General features: G+C 52.3%; 1 protein-coding gene across 2 annotated transcripts in view; it reads left to right on the plus strand.

Moving 5' to 3' along the window:
• Nucleotides 1–16931, plus strand: part of WNT7A (Wnt family member 7A) — a 78090-nt gene extending 61159 nt beyond the window's left edge. For both annotated transcript variants that reach the window (XM_049641067.1, XM_049641066.1), the window contains exon 4: nt 14506–16931. In XM_049641067.1, coding sequence (XP_049497024.1) covers nt 14506–14985 — 480 coding nt within the window. In that variant the 3' untranslated portion in view covers nt 14986–16931. The remainder of the gene's footprint in view (nt 1–14505) is intronic.
• Nucleotides 16932–18610: the final 1679 nt, after the last annotated feature.

Below are 18610 nucleotides of genomic sequence, written 5' to 3' on the forward strand. Positions count from 1 at the left end.
CATGGGAGGTGAGCAAGGGAGCAGGCCTGACTCCAGCAGGGCCCCGATCTTGTCAGGCTCCTTGGGATGTGTCTGTGAGGCACTGAGCACAGAAAGTGGCACATGCACAGTCAGGGACACCGTGATCACACACAGAGGATGAGGGACAGGGTTCATCTCGGTTGGTGCAGGTGGTTTGGGTCACATGCGGCTGCGGGCAGTGAGGGCATGGAGGCCTGGGAGAAGCCAGCAGGACTCGGTGACCATGTCCTAGCCCAGGTCACCTCCCTTCGGTGGAAACCACGCGCCAGCCCTAGGGAGATGAGGCCTCCATGCCCAGCAGACCCACCACCTGCTTTCTGGGCCTCTCCTTGACCAGTGGCCAGCTTTTCCTGGTGGCCCAGCTCACTCGGGGTTTGTCCAGAGAAGGTTCTGGGACCAGGTGTCCTACTAGGGAGAGGGTGGTCAGGATCTCAGGGTGGGAGCAAGCACCGGCGATGACACTGATGGGAGGGGACACCACAGGCACCGGGAACGGGCGCCACACGGGGAGAAGACGTGGCCTTCTCGGGGGCTTCATGAAGATGCCCTGGGCTCCTGTGCCATGTGGCAGCTGCACCGACAAGCCTCGGGAGCTGTGCTCGGGGTGTTCACAACAGGATGGGTTTTGGGGTGAGTCGGCCTGGCTGTGGGAGGAGGCGGGAGGGAGGATGAAGACCCAGAACCTCCTCAGCAGGGTACGCTCGACACGCGCAATGACCTCCGTGTCCGCGTGGCTGCTGTACCATGCTGAAATTAACACACACCCCGGGAACGCCTGGGAGGATGCGGCCAGCTGCTCTTCTCACGTTCCTGCCCTCCTTGCCCCTCTGCGTCCCTGTCTTCTCTCTTGGAGATCCCTCTCTAGCTCCTTCATTGTACAGGTGGGGGAAACTGAGGCCCAGAGAAGGAGAAGGACTGGCCTGCAGCCACACAGCAGTGTAGAGGACCTCCAGCCGATTGCTCCTACAGCCCACAACGCTGCTCCTCTGCCCCTGCCCTTGGAGGGCTGTGCCCATGCATCTCAGTATTCGTAAAGGAAACTGGAAAACTCCTATAGGCCAGGGCTGCTAGGTGAGGTGCTCTGCACCAAGTCCCCATCGCCCTTCTCCCATTCAATCCGCACTGTTCCTTCTGAGGAACAGCTTGCTCCTACTTTACAAGAAGAAGTGAATTACCGAGGATGCATTTGGTTACAAGTAACAAAACATCCTACTAGAAGTGGTTGAAGTGATAGGAGGTGGCTGTTTCTTACAAATGAAGTCTGGATGTAGGTGGTCTTTTGTTGTTGTTTGTTTTTGTTGTTTGTTTGTTTTTTCAGAGGCTCTCTTCCAGGGCCCAGGTTATTTCCATCCTTCTGGTCTGCCATTGTCATCTTGTCAGCCTCTGGTTCTCTTGACTTTCGGTCACAAGATGGCTGCCTAAGCTCCAGGAATCTCACTGTCACACCACAGCATCCGAAGATAGGAAACGAAAAGTTACTCTCTCAGGTCTCTCTTTTTATCAAGTGGTGTCTTGGGTTTTCCACCTCTGTGGTCAGAGGCAGGCTGGTTGTGATGAGGAAATGGAGAGCGAGACAGGGAGTGTGCCCTGCTCCCTTTGGTCATTTCTGTCATCGCTGGCATGTGGCAACTAGAGGTCGCATTTGAACCAGGGTTCTTGGGCTACCTAGGTAGCTTTAGGCTGCCTTTCATCACAACATGCTGTCATGTAAGGACCAATTCTGATTGCTTGAGTCACTGCTCCTTACCTGGGGTGCAAATGGCCCAGAACTGACCCCTCCTGCAGAGGAACCAGGCTGGCCAACAGTGGAGGGGATTAAAGGGGCGGAAGCAGCAGACCACAGTCTCCAGCCCTCGAGGCCCTGGCCTCTTCAAGGCCCTTAAAAAAACCCCACAGTCCTTCCCCCACCCCCTCCCAGATCTGCTCCATGCTGTGACTTGAAACTCATGGACTGGCTATTAGCTTTACAAAGGGCACCTCTCCTACAGATAAGGGAGCTGTGTATCACTTAGGATATTTTAGGATGTGAGGGACAGAAACCCAACTCAAGTCAGCTTTGAAACGAAGGAAATTCATCAGTTCATGGAACTGAATGGTCCTGGGGGAATGAATTCAGGTCCAGCTTGATCCAGGATGCAGATGCAGAGATATTCTAGGAATCAGTTGCACACACCCATCACTGTCTCTTTTTTCTCAATTCTGCTTTCTTAGTTAACTCCATTCTCAGACTCACATGACTGACTGCAAGATGCCTATCCATAGCCCTGGCCCCTGAATTTCTTCTTCACATATGGTGGGAAATAACTAACAGTTCTTGTCTTTTCCTCACATGGAATCCCCAGGACTTGTTCTGATGGCCTGGGTTATGAGCCTGTCCTTAGGAATGACTAGTGGGAACGGGGAGTGATGAGCAGTGGGAACCATGAACAATGATCAGTGGGATATGGGAACAAGGAGTAATGACTAGTGGAATCTGGGAGTGATGAGCAGTAGGATCTGGGAGCCATGATTGGCGGGAACTGGGAGGGATGAGCGTTGGGAGCTGGGAGCCATGACTGGTGGGAGCTGGGAGCCATCACTGACAGGATTACTCTAGTCTGGGCAAGCCTCACTGAGGAGCCAGGATTTGCAGAGCTCTGAAGGCCATGCCAGGCTTGCTGTGAAACACGGCACAAGGAGAAGGGCATTGGGATGGGGAGAAGGCCATGCTGGCGGAGTCCTGCCAGCATACAGTGGGCAGGGCAGGACTCTGAGAAAGAGGGCCATTTTTGGAGGCCCTTGAAGGGTTGGTTGGGTCAGGCCATGGGGGGATGAGGGAGCTGCACACCCGGGGGAGGGCATGGCAGGAGCGACGGAGCTCCACGAGGTAGGATTTCCTCCCAGACTGTGTAGGGCTTCCCGTTCCTCCCGGTGGCCTCAGTGTTGGAGGGTTTGTGAAAGGGAGTGGTGGAATTCAACGCTGGGAAATGGCTTTTGGGTTTTAAAAATTAGATGCCCTCAGGACGCTTTGGAGAGTCAGGACGCTCAGAAGCTTCCAGTCACAGGAGCACCATGTGGCATGGACTGTGTGGGAACCAGAGGTCACTGTCTGACCTCCCTCCCTTCAGAACCCCTTCCTCCTCCAGGAAGTTCACCCCCAGATCCTCTGGGAAGCCCTAAGAGTCTGCAACAGGAGGCCAACTTTGATAGTATCTATTCGGTGCTATGAATCAAGGAATTTTCTGGAGCCAAGTTTCTCCCAAGGCCCCTCCCAGGCCTAAGAATCCTGCCCTGGGTAATTCTGGGCTCCGGGCAGCACCTGGTACATTGTTGGCACTTCCTGGGGGACCTGTCGGAAAGAGATTGATTTTTCTCCCTCCAGCGGTGCAGAAAATCCTTCCTACTCTCCAGGCAGGTTTGGGGCCAGAGAAGCAGTTTGAGAACAGCCCCACCCTACCCTGTGCAGGAATCCCCACTGCAGACCCCAGCTGCTGCTGCCACTTTCTCCAGGACAAGGAGCTCATTACCTCCCCAGCAGCCCCCATCCAGTTCTGGTCAGCTTGGTGGGGAGGGCTGGCCTCTCACCGAGCAGGCATCTGCTGTCCTGTGACTCCCCTCCACCTGGAGTTGCAGTTCTACCCTCTGGATGGACACACAGTCCCTCCCACTCACCCTGCCCCAGGACAGGCCTGCACAGCCGGTGAGACAGTGACCAGGGACATCATAAACTGCCTTCTCTAGGCTAAGCAGCTCCAGCTCCTTCGGTTTGGGGTCTCCAGCCCCTTCCCCTACACATGCTCTATCTCTGTCTGTCTCTGTCCATCTGCCAGGGCATAGTTCAGTTCTGAAAATCACATAGCAATCTCCTCCCTTACTGTGGGCACCCGACCTCCATTAATGTGACCTCAGGCCATTGGCTTTTTAGTAGCTTATTATCTCATGTTGAACTTGTGGTCGTCTAAAGCTTTCAGTCTTTCTCAGAGTTTCATGTCTTGTACTCTTGTAATCTTTTTTTTAATACCCCAAATTATAGGCGCTTACCCCGCTTCTGGCTGGTGTCAACCACATGTTCTAGTTCGTGGAAGTGACTGAACCCTGACTGGGACTCCAGTCGCATGATGTCCTGTGGGCACCCATGCTGACGGGGGCCAGACTTCAGTGGCCCTGAAGGCTCCCCAGATGCCCCTCTTCTGGGCTACTCCCTGGGCCTGGGATTTCCTCATTATGCACTCAGTGCGTGTTCTTTCTCTAGCCGAGTCCTCCTTCGGGTTCCTTGTTTTAGTGCATGGTCTCCGTCCCCATTAGAGGCCTGTGAGTTGCCCCGGGCCCCCCACAAACTCCCCACGGATCACCCAGCACCAAGTATTGCCGATGTGGCTCCCCCTCTCCCCTCCGCCGCCACCGTTTTGTCAGAGCCGCTGGCATCTCTGGATGGGGACAGTTTCCTTCCATCCTGCCACTCTGGCCTTCCCTAACCTCATTTCTGCCCCATCTGGAATGATCTTTAAAGGTGTCATTCGGACCTCACCACTCCCCTGTGTGAAAGGCCCTCGGTGGCACCCCTTGGCGTGCAGCTAACCGGGTTCCTCCCTGCCCCGAGTGGCCAGCCCCGCTGCCCCTTCCCATTCACCTCCTGGGCAGGCCACATCCCTCCCACCCCCGGGTCTTGGCATGTACTGTTTCCAGGTCTGAAATACCCTTTCCCCATCCTGCAAGTTTGGCTGATCCTATTTTATCCTTCCTGTTATCTGGCTGCCAGCTCTGCCTTTGCCTTCTTGAGGGAAGCTTCCTGGATGTGCACGTAAGAGCAGCTTCTCTTGGGCCAGAAGTTTTCTTTGCGTTCTGTTCCACTCCTTCATGGAACTCACAAATTTATAATCAGATGCAGGTGGATTATTATAACTGCTCCAGGCTCGGATCTGCAGGCCTGAAGAAGGCAGGAAGAGCATCACCTTGTATCACGGTCCTCCCAGGGCCTGTGCCGCAGGGGTGAGGCCCCGTAGCACACAGTAGGTGCTCAATGCACAATGATGGAGTGAGTGAATACGAATAGACACACGCTAGGTCCGTCTTTCTGCTTCCTACTGGCCAGTACCTTCTCCACACCAGGCTTTCTCTGCCAGAGGCTGGGGTGGTGAAGGTGAATGTCCTGGCCCCAGCCTCCAAGGAATGGCACAGGTGGGGTTCTCCAGAAGCAGAGGCTGAGCTGGAGTTCTGGGTCCAAGCTGTTCATTAGGGATCAGCAAAGGGAAAGGGGAGGAGCAGGACTGGGCTGGAGTGGAGCTGCGTCGCTGGCTGGACAAAGCTGTAGGGGGAACTCCGGAGGAGGTATCGCCCATCGAAGTGGCCAGACCTCTTACTCTGGCCTCTTTCAGCCCCTGGCTGCAGCCTACCCGGGGAAAACTGTGGTTCTGCGGCTGGGACAGGCCCTGAAGGATCTGACAGCTGGCGGCCGTATGTGGATCCCACCCCCCCGTCCCGTGACGCGCTGGAGCCGGCTCCCGTGAGCTCACAAGACCCAGTGTTAAAGATTCGGGGATTTGTGAGCCAATTGTCAAATCGTTTGCAGCCTAAAATCAGCTGCGGTAGGAACATTTATCGCAAAGAAATTAGCAAACACTACAAAACAGTCTGTACGGGTTTTTTGTTTGTTTTTTGTTTGTTTGTTTTTTTGTTTGGGGTTTTTGGTTTTTGGGTTTTTTTGAGGGCCAGTCTACTAGCACATCACTAGCTGTAGCTTTGAAGCAAGACTTTCCTTGAAGGGGCATCTGAATAGTATATCCCCACGTCCACCAAAAAGATCTGCTGGCTTGATGGGAGATGCTGACAGGGAGATAGTCGTCACAGGGCCAAGGTGACAGATACTCCACAGCCCAGGACAGCCATGGAAACCATGAGGGAGTCACTGACTGCCTTGGCAATCAAGGAGGGCTTTGTGGATGAGGTGACTTTTTTTCTGACGTAATAGAATATTCGAAAGCTACAATACCATGAGAGGTAAAGCTCGTGTCCCTCCAGTCCCCCGGCACTGGGTGACCTCCCCGGAAGTAGCCACTCTTACTGATTTCCCATGTATCCTTCCAGAGATATTCTGTGCTCTTACTAACACACATGCACAGATCTTTTCTTTCTCCCACAAGTGAGCTCATGCTCTGCATACTTTTCCACGCCTCGCTGTGTTCTCTTAACCATGTATCTTATGGATCAGCCTTCATTAGGAAGTACAGAACTGCCTCATTCTCTTTAACCGCTACAGGACATTCCAGTTATTAGAAGTGTTATCATTTCTACAACCAGTCCCCCTTGGTGGATCTCTAGATTCTCTCGGCCTCTCAACATTTCAGATAATGCACCCGGTCATTTGGCACATGTGTCAGCCTCCGCAGAGGGTACACATCCAGCGGTGGAAATGTTGGGTTGAGCCTCTGGGGTGGCAGTAAAGATTAGCCAGACAAGGAACAGGGGTCAGAGCCAAGAGGTGGACGAGGAGGGAGAGCAAGGACGGACCTGGGAGTCAAGAGGTAGGGGCCCATTGTCAGCTCGCCGCAGAGGAACGACGTGCAGCCTGTGTGGCCTCTGGGTCATGGCCGGTATACTGGGTGCACTCAGACTAGGACATTAAGGGCAGTTTTAAAAGGGGGCTGGGGCACCTGGGTGGCTCAGTTGGTTAAGTGTCCAACTCCTGGGTTTGGCTCAGGTCATGATCTCATGGTTTATGAGTTCGGGCCTTGCATTGGGCTCTGTGCTGACAGCACGGAGCCTGCTTGGGATTCTCTCTCTCCCTCTTTCTCTACCCCTCCCTTGCTTGTGCATGCATGCTCTCTCTCTCTCTCTCTCTCTCTCTCTCGAAAAATAAATAAATAAACCTAAAAATATATATCATAAAGGGGACACAACAACTGATGAATGGGACAGAGTGTGGCATATCTGGACAACGGAGTATTATTCAGCCATGAAAAGGACCTTGAAAACATGCTGAATGAAGGAAACTAGACACACAAAAGGCCACCTGTTGTATAATGCCATTTCTATGAAATGTCTAGAAGGGGCCAATCATAAGACAGGATGCTGTTTCGTAGTTGCCTAGGACTGAGGGGAAAGGAGACATAGGGAATGACTTCTAATGGGTATGGTGTTTCTTTCTAGGGAGATGGAAAATGTGAGGCCCTGTAGGGAGCAAGTAGGAGCGGGACTTGTCAGGACTTTCCTCCTTCCCTCCAGTCTCCCTCTAGTGCCTTCCACTGGTCAGGCCCAGGTAGAAGTCACAGCTGCATTCAAACTGTCCTATGACTGATATGCAGCCGGCCCAACCAACCAATCACCAATAGCAACGGTCAGAGGCCATTTCGTCCCCTGGGGCAAGGTCAACAAGGGATGGAAGTGTGGGGAGCGGTCTGGAGACACATATGGACACACACTCTGTGAACCTGCTGAAGTCCCTCCCTTTCTCTGAGCCTCCCTTTCTTTACCTGTGAAATGGGAGTTTAATGTCCATCTGTCAGGGAGTGTCAGGAAAATCAGATGTCATCAGGGTCTGAAAACACTCTGTATAGGTTAAAAGCAGTATGGATACAGAGCCAAGACAGACAGAGTCAGAAGACAGAGAGACTGTGGCAGAAGCGGCCTTGGAGATCATCTAGTTCAGACCCTTGAGTTCAAAATGGGGAAACTGAGGGCCAGCGAAGGTACACAGCCAGTTAGCATCAGAGATGGCCCAATCTCCACGCCAGAGACCATCCCCGCATACAGCTTCTCTTCTGAGATCTTCTTCTTTTTAAATTTTTTTTTTATTTTTATTTATTTTTGAGGGAGAGAGAGAGACAGAGTGCAAGCAGGGGAGGGGCAGAGAGGGAGGGAGACACAGAATCCAAAGCAGGCTCCAGGCTCCGAGCTGTCAGCACAGAGCCCGACGATGGGCTCAAACCCACAGACCTCGAGATCATGACCCTAGCTGAAGTCGGACGCTCAGCCGACTGAGCCACCCAGGCGCCCCTGAGATCTTCTTCTTAAAAATAGACTTTGTTTCTCAGACCAGTTTTAGGTTCACAGCAAAGCTGAGCAGCAGGTACAGGCATCTCCCACACACACGCCCGGCCCCGGCACGCACAGTCTCTCTGCGCGAATGTGGTACGTTTTTTACAACGGCTACGCAAGCTTTATAAATCCTGACTCGTGGTCCTGGCCTCCACTGGCTTCCCTGTCCACTCATGATAAAGTCCCATCTCCTAGCCGAGCAGCAGCGACAGGTGGGGAAGAGAAGGGAACTCCGCCCCTTCGTCAGGTAAAACTTGAACCCTGCAGCAGGAACTTCTTGTTGCCCCCAAAGTCCTCCCACCCCACTAACCTGAGGCCCCTTGCGGTGTTCAGACCCCAGGGCACTGGCGGGAGGTGGGAGGAGTCCCATGTTCTCCCGAGACACCGTGAGGCACCAGACTCCAGGCCTCGCAGCTTTATTTTCTCCTTCACTTTCCTTTTGCACTGAGGCATGTCTGCATCACAGACTGGTGAAATGGCAGACCCCAACCAGTCTTATGTGGCTGCTCTGTAAGCTGGGACCCAGCAGTGCCACCAGGGACATAAAATACTGACACGTGTCCATACCGGGTGCTCCAAGCGCTGTGATTGCCCCTCCCCGAATCATGGTTGCCCCGGGGGTCCTCCCCACTTCCCCTCGGCCCAGCGACGCAGGGTTGATGCCTGGCCAGGCAAGGCCTCCCGGACCCTGAACATTCAGGGTGCCCCTTGCTGGTCATGGAACAGTTTGAGCGCACCCTGATGGTGAGTTTACCTTTGGACATTTCCTGAGCACCTGCTGCGTGCCAGGCACTGGGAGGGTACACCGGGTTGTGTCATCTTAGAGCCTGCAAACCTTCTGACTCCGTGTCACTGCATCACAGTCCAGACTCTTCAAGTGTAAAGGGAGTCCTGGAAGTCCCCCTGGACAGCCGAGAAGCCCGTAGCCAGCCTGGCCTCGGGGGGTGGGGGCAGGGGCCGCAAAGAATGTGGCTTTGTCCCACACTTGTTTCCTCTGCTGTTGTCCCCTGCCTCGGGCAGAGGGCTGGGTGCCCATCCGGATGCCCGTCTGGGTGGCCAGTTCTGGCAAGGGCGGCTGCGATTATGCCCGGCTTAGTGCGGATATAATGCAATCACTAAGTCTCTCAAAATGCAGAGTTTGCAGGGTTAACGGGCTGGACATCATCTGATTAGGGGCCCACACAAATACTGCCATGGCCCCAGGCCAGCTGTGGCCTCACAGGAAGAGGGAGGCGATGTGCGGGAGTGGCAGCTGCACCCAACCTGACCCGGGAGCCTGACCCTTGCCACTGGGGTTCAGGGCCCAGCATCCGCCACAGCGAAAACATTGGGTGTCACAACCTCACAAATACAACCTATTGCTTTTTCACTAAAACCTTCCAGGGACTTAAAAAAAAAAAACAGCTTGGGGCGCCTCGGTGGCTTAGTCGGTTAAATGTCCGACTCTTGATCTCAGCTCAGGTTGTGATCTCATAGTTAGTGAGTTCGAGCCCCGCGTCGGGCTCCACGCTGACGGCAGGAAGCCTGCTTCAGATTCTCTCTCTCTCTGCTCCTCCCCAGCATGTGTGCGCTCTCTCTCTCTCTCAAAATAAATAAATGAACTAAAAAAAAGAAAGAAAGAAATTTCTATTAAAAAAAGACAGCTCTATTGAGGTATAATTTGCATACCATATAGCGCACTCATTTAAAGTAAACAGTCCAACAGTTTTTAACACATTCTCAGATATGCTCAACCATGATCACAATTTTAGAATATTTTCGTTACCTCAGAAAGAAGCCTGTGCCTCCTTTCCCCCAGTCTCTTCCCAAACCACACTAATCTACCTTCTGTCTCTCGGACTTGCCTATTCTGGACAATGCACATAAATGCAGTCATACCGTTTATGTCTTTTGTGTCTGGCTTCTGTCCCTGAGCACAATGCTTTCAAGGTCCATCCATGTTGTAGCATGTGTCAGCACTTCATTCCTTTTCGTTCCATTGTGTGGATCCGCCACATTTTGTTTATCCATTCATCAGGTGATGGACAGTCGGGTTGTTTCCACACTTTGGCAATTATGAAGAATGCTGCTGTTCACTTTGGTTTACAAGTTGTCGTATGGGCATATGTTTTCATTTCTCCTGAGTGTATCTGTAGGAGCGGAATTGCTGGGCGGACTCGGTCTGTTCAGGCTGCTGTCACAAAATACCACAGACCCTATAAACAGACACTTACTTCTCACAGTTCTGGAGGCTGCAAGTCCAAGCTCAAGGCGCCAGCACGGTTGCCTTCTGGTGAGGGCCCTCCTTCTGGCTCAAAGCCAGTGCCTTCTCGCTGTGTCCTCACACGGTAGAAGGGGCCAGGGGTCTCTCTGGAGCCTCCTTTAACAAGGCATTTAAGTCTTCATGACTTAAGAACCTCCAAAGTCCCCACTTACTCCTTGGGGGTTAGGAGTTCAACACATGAATATGGTGGTTGGGGGCTGTAAGACTCAAGGGAGGTCATAGCACTGGGCCATGTGACAACCCTGTTTAACATTTTGAGGAACTACTGGATAGTTTTCCACAGGGCTGCTCCATTTCTCATTCCCACCAGCGTCACGTGAAGGTTTCCATTTCTCCACCCCCTTGCCAACACTTGCTATGTCTGTATTTCTTCTGTCAGCCATCCTAGATGGTGGGAAGGGGTATCTCACTGTGATTTTGATTTGCATTTGCCTGATGCCTAATGATGTTGAGCATCCTTTCCTGTGCTTAGTAGCTATTGTACCCATTGCATTTTTTTAAATGTTTATTTATTTTTGAGAGAGAGAGAGACAGAGTGCAAGTGAGGAGGGGCAGAGAGAGAGGGAGACACAGAATCCCAAGCAGGCTCCAGGGTCCGACCTGTCAGCACAGAGCCTGACGCGGGGCTTGAACCCACGAACCTGAGATCGTGACCTGAGCCCAAGTCGGATGCTTAACCGACTGAGCCACTCAGGTGTCCCGTGTTGCATTTTTATAAATTGTGAGATAAAGCATTTGTGCAAAAAAGCACAGAGAACACCTACATTGGTTTAAAAGAATAATTATAAAGCATCCATATCAAGGAACAGACATTGCCAGCACCCCAGAAGTGCCCCAGGTGACCCTTGTCAACCACAAACCCTCGTGCCCAACTCCAGGTACAGCCACTGTCTTGATATTTGTGACCCTCACTTCTTTGCCTTTTATTGTAATTTTCCCCTCTATATGTGCCCTTGAACAATACAACCCAGTTTTGCCCACTTTTGAACTTGGTATAGATGAAATCATTCTGTGGAAGTCTTTTATGATTGCTGTTTTCCCTCTCCCCTGTGTTTCTGACCTTGACCTCTGTTGGTGTGGTTTGCTGTGGCTGTTCATTGTCACTATCCTGTAATGTCCCATTGACTGCACCCCTCAGCTTACCCATTCCATCATGGATGGACGTATGGAGAGTGCCCAGAGTGGAGAGAGATCATGAGTCCACACTGGGCACTCTCCGTGTGTCCATGAATGCTGTGCCGATGAACGTCCTTGAACCTGTTTCCTGTGCACACAAACATTTGATTCTCTCAGGTATATACATTGGAAGTGAAATTTCTGAGCGTCTTCAGCTTTATTAGATGCGTGCTGTGTGTGCACACCCACCAGCCGTGAAGAGGGCTCCAGGTGCCCTAATGTCCTCAGTGTTGTCAGAATCCGCTCTGAGTGTCCCCAGCATGTCTGGGCTGAAATCTCTGACTGCACTGAAATCTCAGTGGGCCGGAAGCTGCTGCCTCACCTGGCCCCCAAAGCGCATTGCCACACCCCTGAGCTTTGCTCTTTCTCTGTGCTTCTCAGGCCAAGGCCAGAAGGAGGGTCAGACGCTTGGGAACTATCTCCTCACTGACAACCAAAAGGGACATTATTTGTGTTATTTGGGGGCTGCTCATCAGTACCAGCTGTATGTGTGTGCAGGTCATACGAGGCTGCCTGCATGCAGTAGGTGCTCTATCACACTAGGTGTCCTGGAATCAGAGCATTCAGCCAACTTGATTCTCTGTCCCTGAACATTCTGGATGCTTGTGGCGTTGCTGGCTCATTCGATTGCCGATACCGTGGTTGAAACAGGGTGGCCCTCCCTTCCTGTTGAGTCCATTGACTCGAGCACTGGTCACCTCCTCCTGGATGCAGAGCTCTTAGAAATGGGAGGACCCTGAACAGGAGCCCTTCCTTGGAGACAGGGACCTTAACTTGTCACCTCTGTGTCCCCAGCACCCACACAGGCCCAGGCCCAGAGGCAGAACTAATGACTATTTTTTTTGAATGTCTGATTCTGTTCCAGCACCCTGACTTTTGTCAGAAAAGATAGAATTGCTTTCATTGCATGTTTCAGCAAAGGCAACTGAGGCCCAGAGAGGGGGTGTGATAATTCCAAGGTCACAAAGCAAGTGAGCAGCCACCAAGCAGCTGATGCACAACCCTCAGCAATAAGACCCTTTCCTCTGAATGCCTCATAGGCCAGCTCTAGGACATAGTGAGCCTCAGTTTTGACCCCTGTAAAATGGAATCATACTAACCTCATGGAGTTAACTAATGCCATATATAAAAGCATGGGCCCAGTGTGTATACAGGTGACTAATATTCAGTCATTTACTCACTAATGCACTTTTTTCCCACTATACAACAGGCAAAATTAATTTGGGAGTCCAGATGAAGACCATGAAAATGCTCATATACACTATGACCCAGAAACTGTGCTCACTAGCACATGCCCCTCCCAGGGCCTGGTACACAGTAGGAGCTTCAAAAATGTCTGTTGGGATAAATCAGGCAAAAGATGATAAGGAGGGAAGAGAAGCTTTAGTTCCAAAGATACTCCCTTCTATAATACAGTTTAAAAAAAAAGAAAGAACAAAGGGGAAGGAAAGAAAAAAATAAAATAAAAACAGAGGGAGGCAAACCATAAGAGACTCTTAAATACAGAGAACAAACTGAGGGTTGGTGGAGGGGGAGGGACTGGGGGGATGGGCTAAATGGGTGATGGGCATTAAGGAGGGCACTTGTTGGGACGAGCACTGGGTGTTATATGTAAGTGATGAATCACTGGGTTCTACTCCTGAAACCAAGACCACACTGTATATAAACTAACTTGAATTTAAATTTAGAAAAAAAAAAAAAAAAAAAAAGGAAGAAGAAGAAGAAAGAAGGGAGGGAAAGAAAAGATTTTTTAAAAAAATCCACAGCCTGAAAACAACCTAAATATCTAGTACCATGGGGAGTTGCGTAAATGTTGCCTTCTTTTCCTGCTGGGATATTCCAAAGCAGGTGTCGGGAAAATGCAGCTCACAGGCCATCTGTGGCCCACTGCCCGTGTATGCAAATAAAGACCAAGTGAAACCTAGCCTTTAGTTTTGCCTGATCTTGAACTTCATATCAGTGGAATCGTACAGTATGTTTCTTTTTTGCATCCAATTTCTTTCGCTCAGCATCACATCTTAGAGATCTGTTTTTCTTGTGTGTATAAGTTCATTCCTTTTTGTTGCTGTCAGGTAATTTGTTGCGTGATTACAATTAATTACAGTTATCATCCCTGTTTTGCATATGGGGAAACTGCAGCACAGAGGACTCAAGTAAGTTGCCCGAGGGCACACAGCAGGTTTATGTTAGATCTGGGATTTAAACCCAGGCTCCAGAATCTGTGCTTTTTGTTCCCTATACAGTGCTGCTTCTCAGTGCCATGGCGATGGGAGCCCAAAGGTATTGGCAACTCAGAAGAAGAGGCACATCATCTTAGCCTGGAGGTCAGGGAAGGTTAGATCAGAGCCAGGGTTCCCAATCACTGTGCCTGGCAGATGTCATAAGTGGTCAAAGCAGATGACCTCTGAAAATACATACTTGAGGTTAGGGAGGCAGTAGGGAGTGGTGGGACTGTGGCAAATTGGGGGTTGCCAGCCCGTGAAGGAGGCAGCTGGAGGTACAGCTCCAGGCGCTGTTGCATGTGGCAGTGTGGCAGAGATCGTGGAGAGCAGGACTGCCATGCTGGCATTTTTGGCCAGCTTCCATGCGCAAACGTCAGCACTCAGCTGTACCAGTTATTAAATAATTTGAGTCTCACTCTAGAATCGCCAGATGCCCTTTCTATTTGTCAAAAAAAAAAAAAAAAAAAAACACCTGGAAGTCTAGCTCCCGGTTTTCAAGTGTTGGTTCAAAATGATTTTAAGCCTGTGCCGGCCAAAGAGAACCTCCGTGTGCTCTGGACTGGCCTGATCTGAGCACCAGTCTAAGGACCAGATAGGAGTTGGGAGGCCAGGAGAAGAGGTGAGTTCCAGGTAGAAGCACAGCCCACAGCCCGGAGGTGAGAGGGACTTGACACCAGGTGTGAGTTTCCCCCACCTACAAGGAAGGAAGCCCAGGCGGGGCGGAAGGGCGGGGGTGGGCGGGGCTGGAGGCCACCCGTGGCCGGCGTGCAGTGACGTGTGCGCTGTGCTCTTCCCCGCCCGCCCCTGCAGATCCTGGAGGAGAACATGAAGCTGGAGTGTAAGTGCCACGGCGTGTCGGGCTCCTGCACCACCAAGACGTGCTGGACCACGCTGCCGCAGTTCCGGGAGCTGGGCTACGTGCTCAAGGACAAGTACAACGAGGCCGTTCACGTGGAGCCCGTGCGCGCCAGCCGCAACAAGCGGCCCACCTTCCTGAAGATCAAGAAGCCGCTGTCGTACCGCAAGCCCATGGACACCGACCTGGTGTACATCGAGAAGTCGCCCAACTACTGCGAGGAGGACCCGGTGACAGGAAGCGTGGGCACGCAGGGCCGCGCCTGCAACAAGACGGCCCCGCAGGCCAGCGGCTGCGACCTCATGTGCTGCGGCCGCGGCTACAACACCCACCAGTACGCCCGCGTGTGGCAGTGCAACTGCAAGTTCCACTGGTGCTGTTACGTCAAGTGCAACACCTGCAGCGAGCGCACCGAGGTGTACACGTGCAAGTGAGCCCCGCACGCCGCCGCGCCGCCCTCCGGCCGGGTGGGCGCCTCCAGCCGCAAGTCAGACTGCGGGGAGGACCGGACAGCTTCCAAGTTGGAGTCACCCTGGCGGGTCTCCTCCCGGATCTGCACGGGGAACCGCAGGAATGCTGAGCTTGTCTTTTCTGCTGTAGGGACACCTCTTGCGGGGTTTCCGGCGGGCGCCGGTCGGAAAGATCTCTCCAGAGCCCTTGCCTGTTCTCTTCCTCACCCACTGCTGCTGCACCCAACCCCAGACACCGCCGGCGGGTGGGGGGCCCTCCTTGGCAGGAGCAGAGCCTCTTTGCACCAGGAGCTCTGGACCCTTGGGCCTCAACATAGCAATATTTAACAATTTATTCTGATAAAAAAAATAATATTAATTTATTTAATTAAAAAGAATCCTTCCACCTCGTCGGGATCCGTTTTCTGCAATCAAAGTGGACCGCTTGCTTTCCTTGCGGGATAATTTTGTCACTAGGGCAAGGAGCCGAGTAGAACTGTACATAATTATTCTTTATGCAGATATTTCTACTAGTTGATTTTGCAGGTACCCCCTTACAGCACTAGATGTTTAAGAGCAGATGTCCTTTATACATATATAGATATATATACACACACATTTATATTTTTTTGCTGTTTGCTGCTACTTATCCAGAAATTTAAGCTGGTCCAGATTTGGAGACGTTTCCCACCCTCGAGTCCTTCCCAGCTCAAACTGACACCAGTAGAAAAATCCAGTTTGGAATACAGAGAGAGAGGAAAGATAATAATAAAACTCCCAGCAGTTTCCATCTTTTGGAAAGTGAGCCACTGGATAAGAGAGAATATTTTGTTAAGAGACTATTTTTATATGAATATTTTATTTATATCGAGTCTGCCTGTATCATTCCATGGCCTGTGCTTCTTCTTAATTCCGGTACTCACTTTGGGGTAAGGAGGAACGAGGCCTGGTCCCCATGGGGACCCTCACATAGCTGGGTTCTCGAGTTCTGTTGGCCAAGTGGGCAAAAGTGGCCCCTGGATGGCTGGACTGAGTGTCATCGGTATTACCTGGGAAAGGAATCAGATCCCCAGCCTCATCTGTGAAGCTCAGGCCTTTTGAGCAGGGTCGCTGAGCAGTGACCTCGTAATGAGCCATGTGGAAGGCAGGCCCGTGCCCTTGGCATTGGGTGACCATCACAGGGCTTGATCGCCACTCAGCAGAAACCAGCTCAGGGAGGCTGCTTCTCGCCAGGATGTCCCTCCCATTGCCGTGTGTCCCGAGAGGTGAGGCCAAGTCCTCGGTTACGGGGCAGAAAAGCTGGGGTGAGGGGTCCCAAGGACGGCAGGGCTTCCTACGGATGTCACAGTCCTGGGGCAGACTGGCAGAGAGGTGTAGACGAGGCCTCTCTGCTCCGGCTCCACCTACATCCAGTGCCTCTCGACCTGGAAAGCTCTCCTCCAAGAGGCTGTGGGTGTCCTAACATGTGTCCGTTTGCATTTCCGTGTGCACGTGTGTGTGTGTGTGTGTGTGTGAGACCTTCGGGAGACTTGGGGTCGTTGTGTGACTTTGCACCTTCACACCCCTCTGGGGTCCTGATGTGCGTACATCTTGTGTGCCCCCGCATATGCCCGGCTGTGTGTGTCTCTCTCTCCATGTGCCTGAGAGATTCAGGGTGACATGTGCATGCAGGCGTGCGCCTGGGCAGATGCTGGTCCCCTGGTGTCTCCGCTTGTGGGTGAGGTGTGGTGTGCAGGGACCTTTGGCAATTGTGTTGAGCCATCGAGATGGCTCCTCTGGGCTCTGTGCCCACAGACACTGGTGAAACTCAGATACCTCTGAGACCACAGCCTGATGGCCCCACGTGCTGGGAGCCCCTCGGTGTCTGGGCTCTGTTGGACTCCCCAATGTCAGCACTGGGCCCGGATCGCAGCATGGACAAATAAAATGGCTGGATGGTTGGTTGATTTCTTCCCTTGGACCATTTATTTCTTCTTTACTTGGGTGTCAGGGTGGGAAGGGATGTGAAGGAATGAGTGGACGGATGGGTGGCTGGCTGGCTGGGCGCGTGGCTGGGGGGCTGGGGGGCTAGGTAAGGGAGGAGAAGATGTACAACAGTTTCTTGCAGATCCCACGTCACAGTTTCTCTCTGCCTTAGAAAACCAGAGTCTGCCATGAGCAAGAAGAGTTTCCAAGCCTGCATCCCTCTGTTCCCGGCCTCATGGCGCCTGAGAAGGGGGAAGGTTCTGACCAGCCTCCCCAGATACCAGAAGTCCCTCACTATCCAGATGAAGAGTACACGTGGCGTGAGGGAAGCCAGGCCAACGAGAAGAGTGGCCGGGTCGGCTGCCAATCTGTCACCTGGCCCCTTGGCACACTGTTGGTCCCCGACCCTGGGGCCTGCTCCCTCTCCGAGGCCCCCAGCTCAGGTGAGCTCTGAGCCTCAGTTTCTCCATCTGTAAAAGTAGGAAAATAATACCTACGTCACGGGGCTGCTGTGAGGATCCTCCTGCTAATGATTAGAGTTTCAGAGCAGTAGATGAATGATACATATTATTATTAGTATTATTACTCTTCTTTCCATAATGATAAGGTTCTTCAAACCCAGCTTATGGCAATAAATATTTGACTCTGCTGGGCAAAGGTATTTTCCCCCTCTTTGGCTTATTCCTGAAGTGGCTTTTCAACAAAACGGACATTAACAAGGCCAAAATCTTAAGAGACTGAAGCAAGATGTTAAGTAAAATCTCCCACTTTTTGGGTATTTTGACAAACACCATGAGGGTGGTGCAGGCAGCAAGCTGAACTTGGCCTTTCTGCCACCAGCATGCGGCCTCTGATTTGCTCCAAACCTCTGGTTTCAGAGATGGAGAAACTGAGGCCCAGAGAGGGGCAGGGCTTTACGCAAGACCACGCAGCAAGTCTAGCGGGAAGAAGACTGAGGCCGGCACTTGTGTCTCCTGGGGAAGGCCTTTCACCAACACAGTGCACCCCAGCAGCAGCAAAGTAGTTCGGAGGGGTGTTGGGAGGGATAAAGTTCCTATTTGTTGTTCAGACATACATATGCACGCATGCAGGGGCACACACACCCACATGCCTTCTGGACTTCTGTTTAAACCTAGCGCAAGGCTCCACAGGGCAGGATCTGGGCCTTCCCAAGGGCCCTAAAGGGATAGGCCTGGAGGGAGTACCCTGGCAGCTGTCCAAGGGAACGCCAAATCTTCCCATTCTCCCCCCACCCCAGAACTTGCGTTTCTTCACCTCTGTCGGCTGCCTGGTCTTAGAGGCAGTCTTGGGTCTTGTCTTCCTCCACCTCCCATCCGCCAACAAATCCCATGCGTCTAAGTCAAAATATACCCAAATCTGATCCCTCTGTCGGCACACTCAGCGGCCACTCGCTGGAGGAGTCCGGCTGGGTTCCTGCCATGCCCCGGTCTTCTTCTTCTGGGTCACATTGCTGGAGCAATTTGGCCGAGGGGGCTAGGTTCTGGATGACAAAGCACTCCATTCCCAGCCCGTCAACACTTCCTTCCCTTCCGTGCTTCTTCCCTTCCACTAGCTTGACACAGCCACCCAGGGGCCATAGGGTATGGACAGTGGAACCACAGAAAGTAGGGCCCTGAATGGTCCC

This window comes from Panthera uncia, chromosome A2, assembly GCF_023721935.1.
Source record: "Panthera uncia isolate 11264 chromosome A2, Puncia_PCG_1.0, whole genome shotgun sequence".
In the NCBI taxonomy this organism is placed as follows: domain Eukaryota; kingdom Metazoa; phylum Chordata; class Mammalia; order Carnivora; family Felidae; genus Panthera; species Panthera uncia.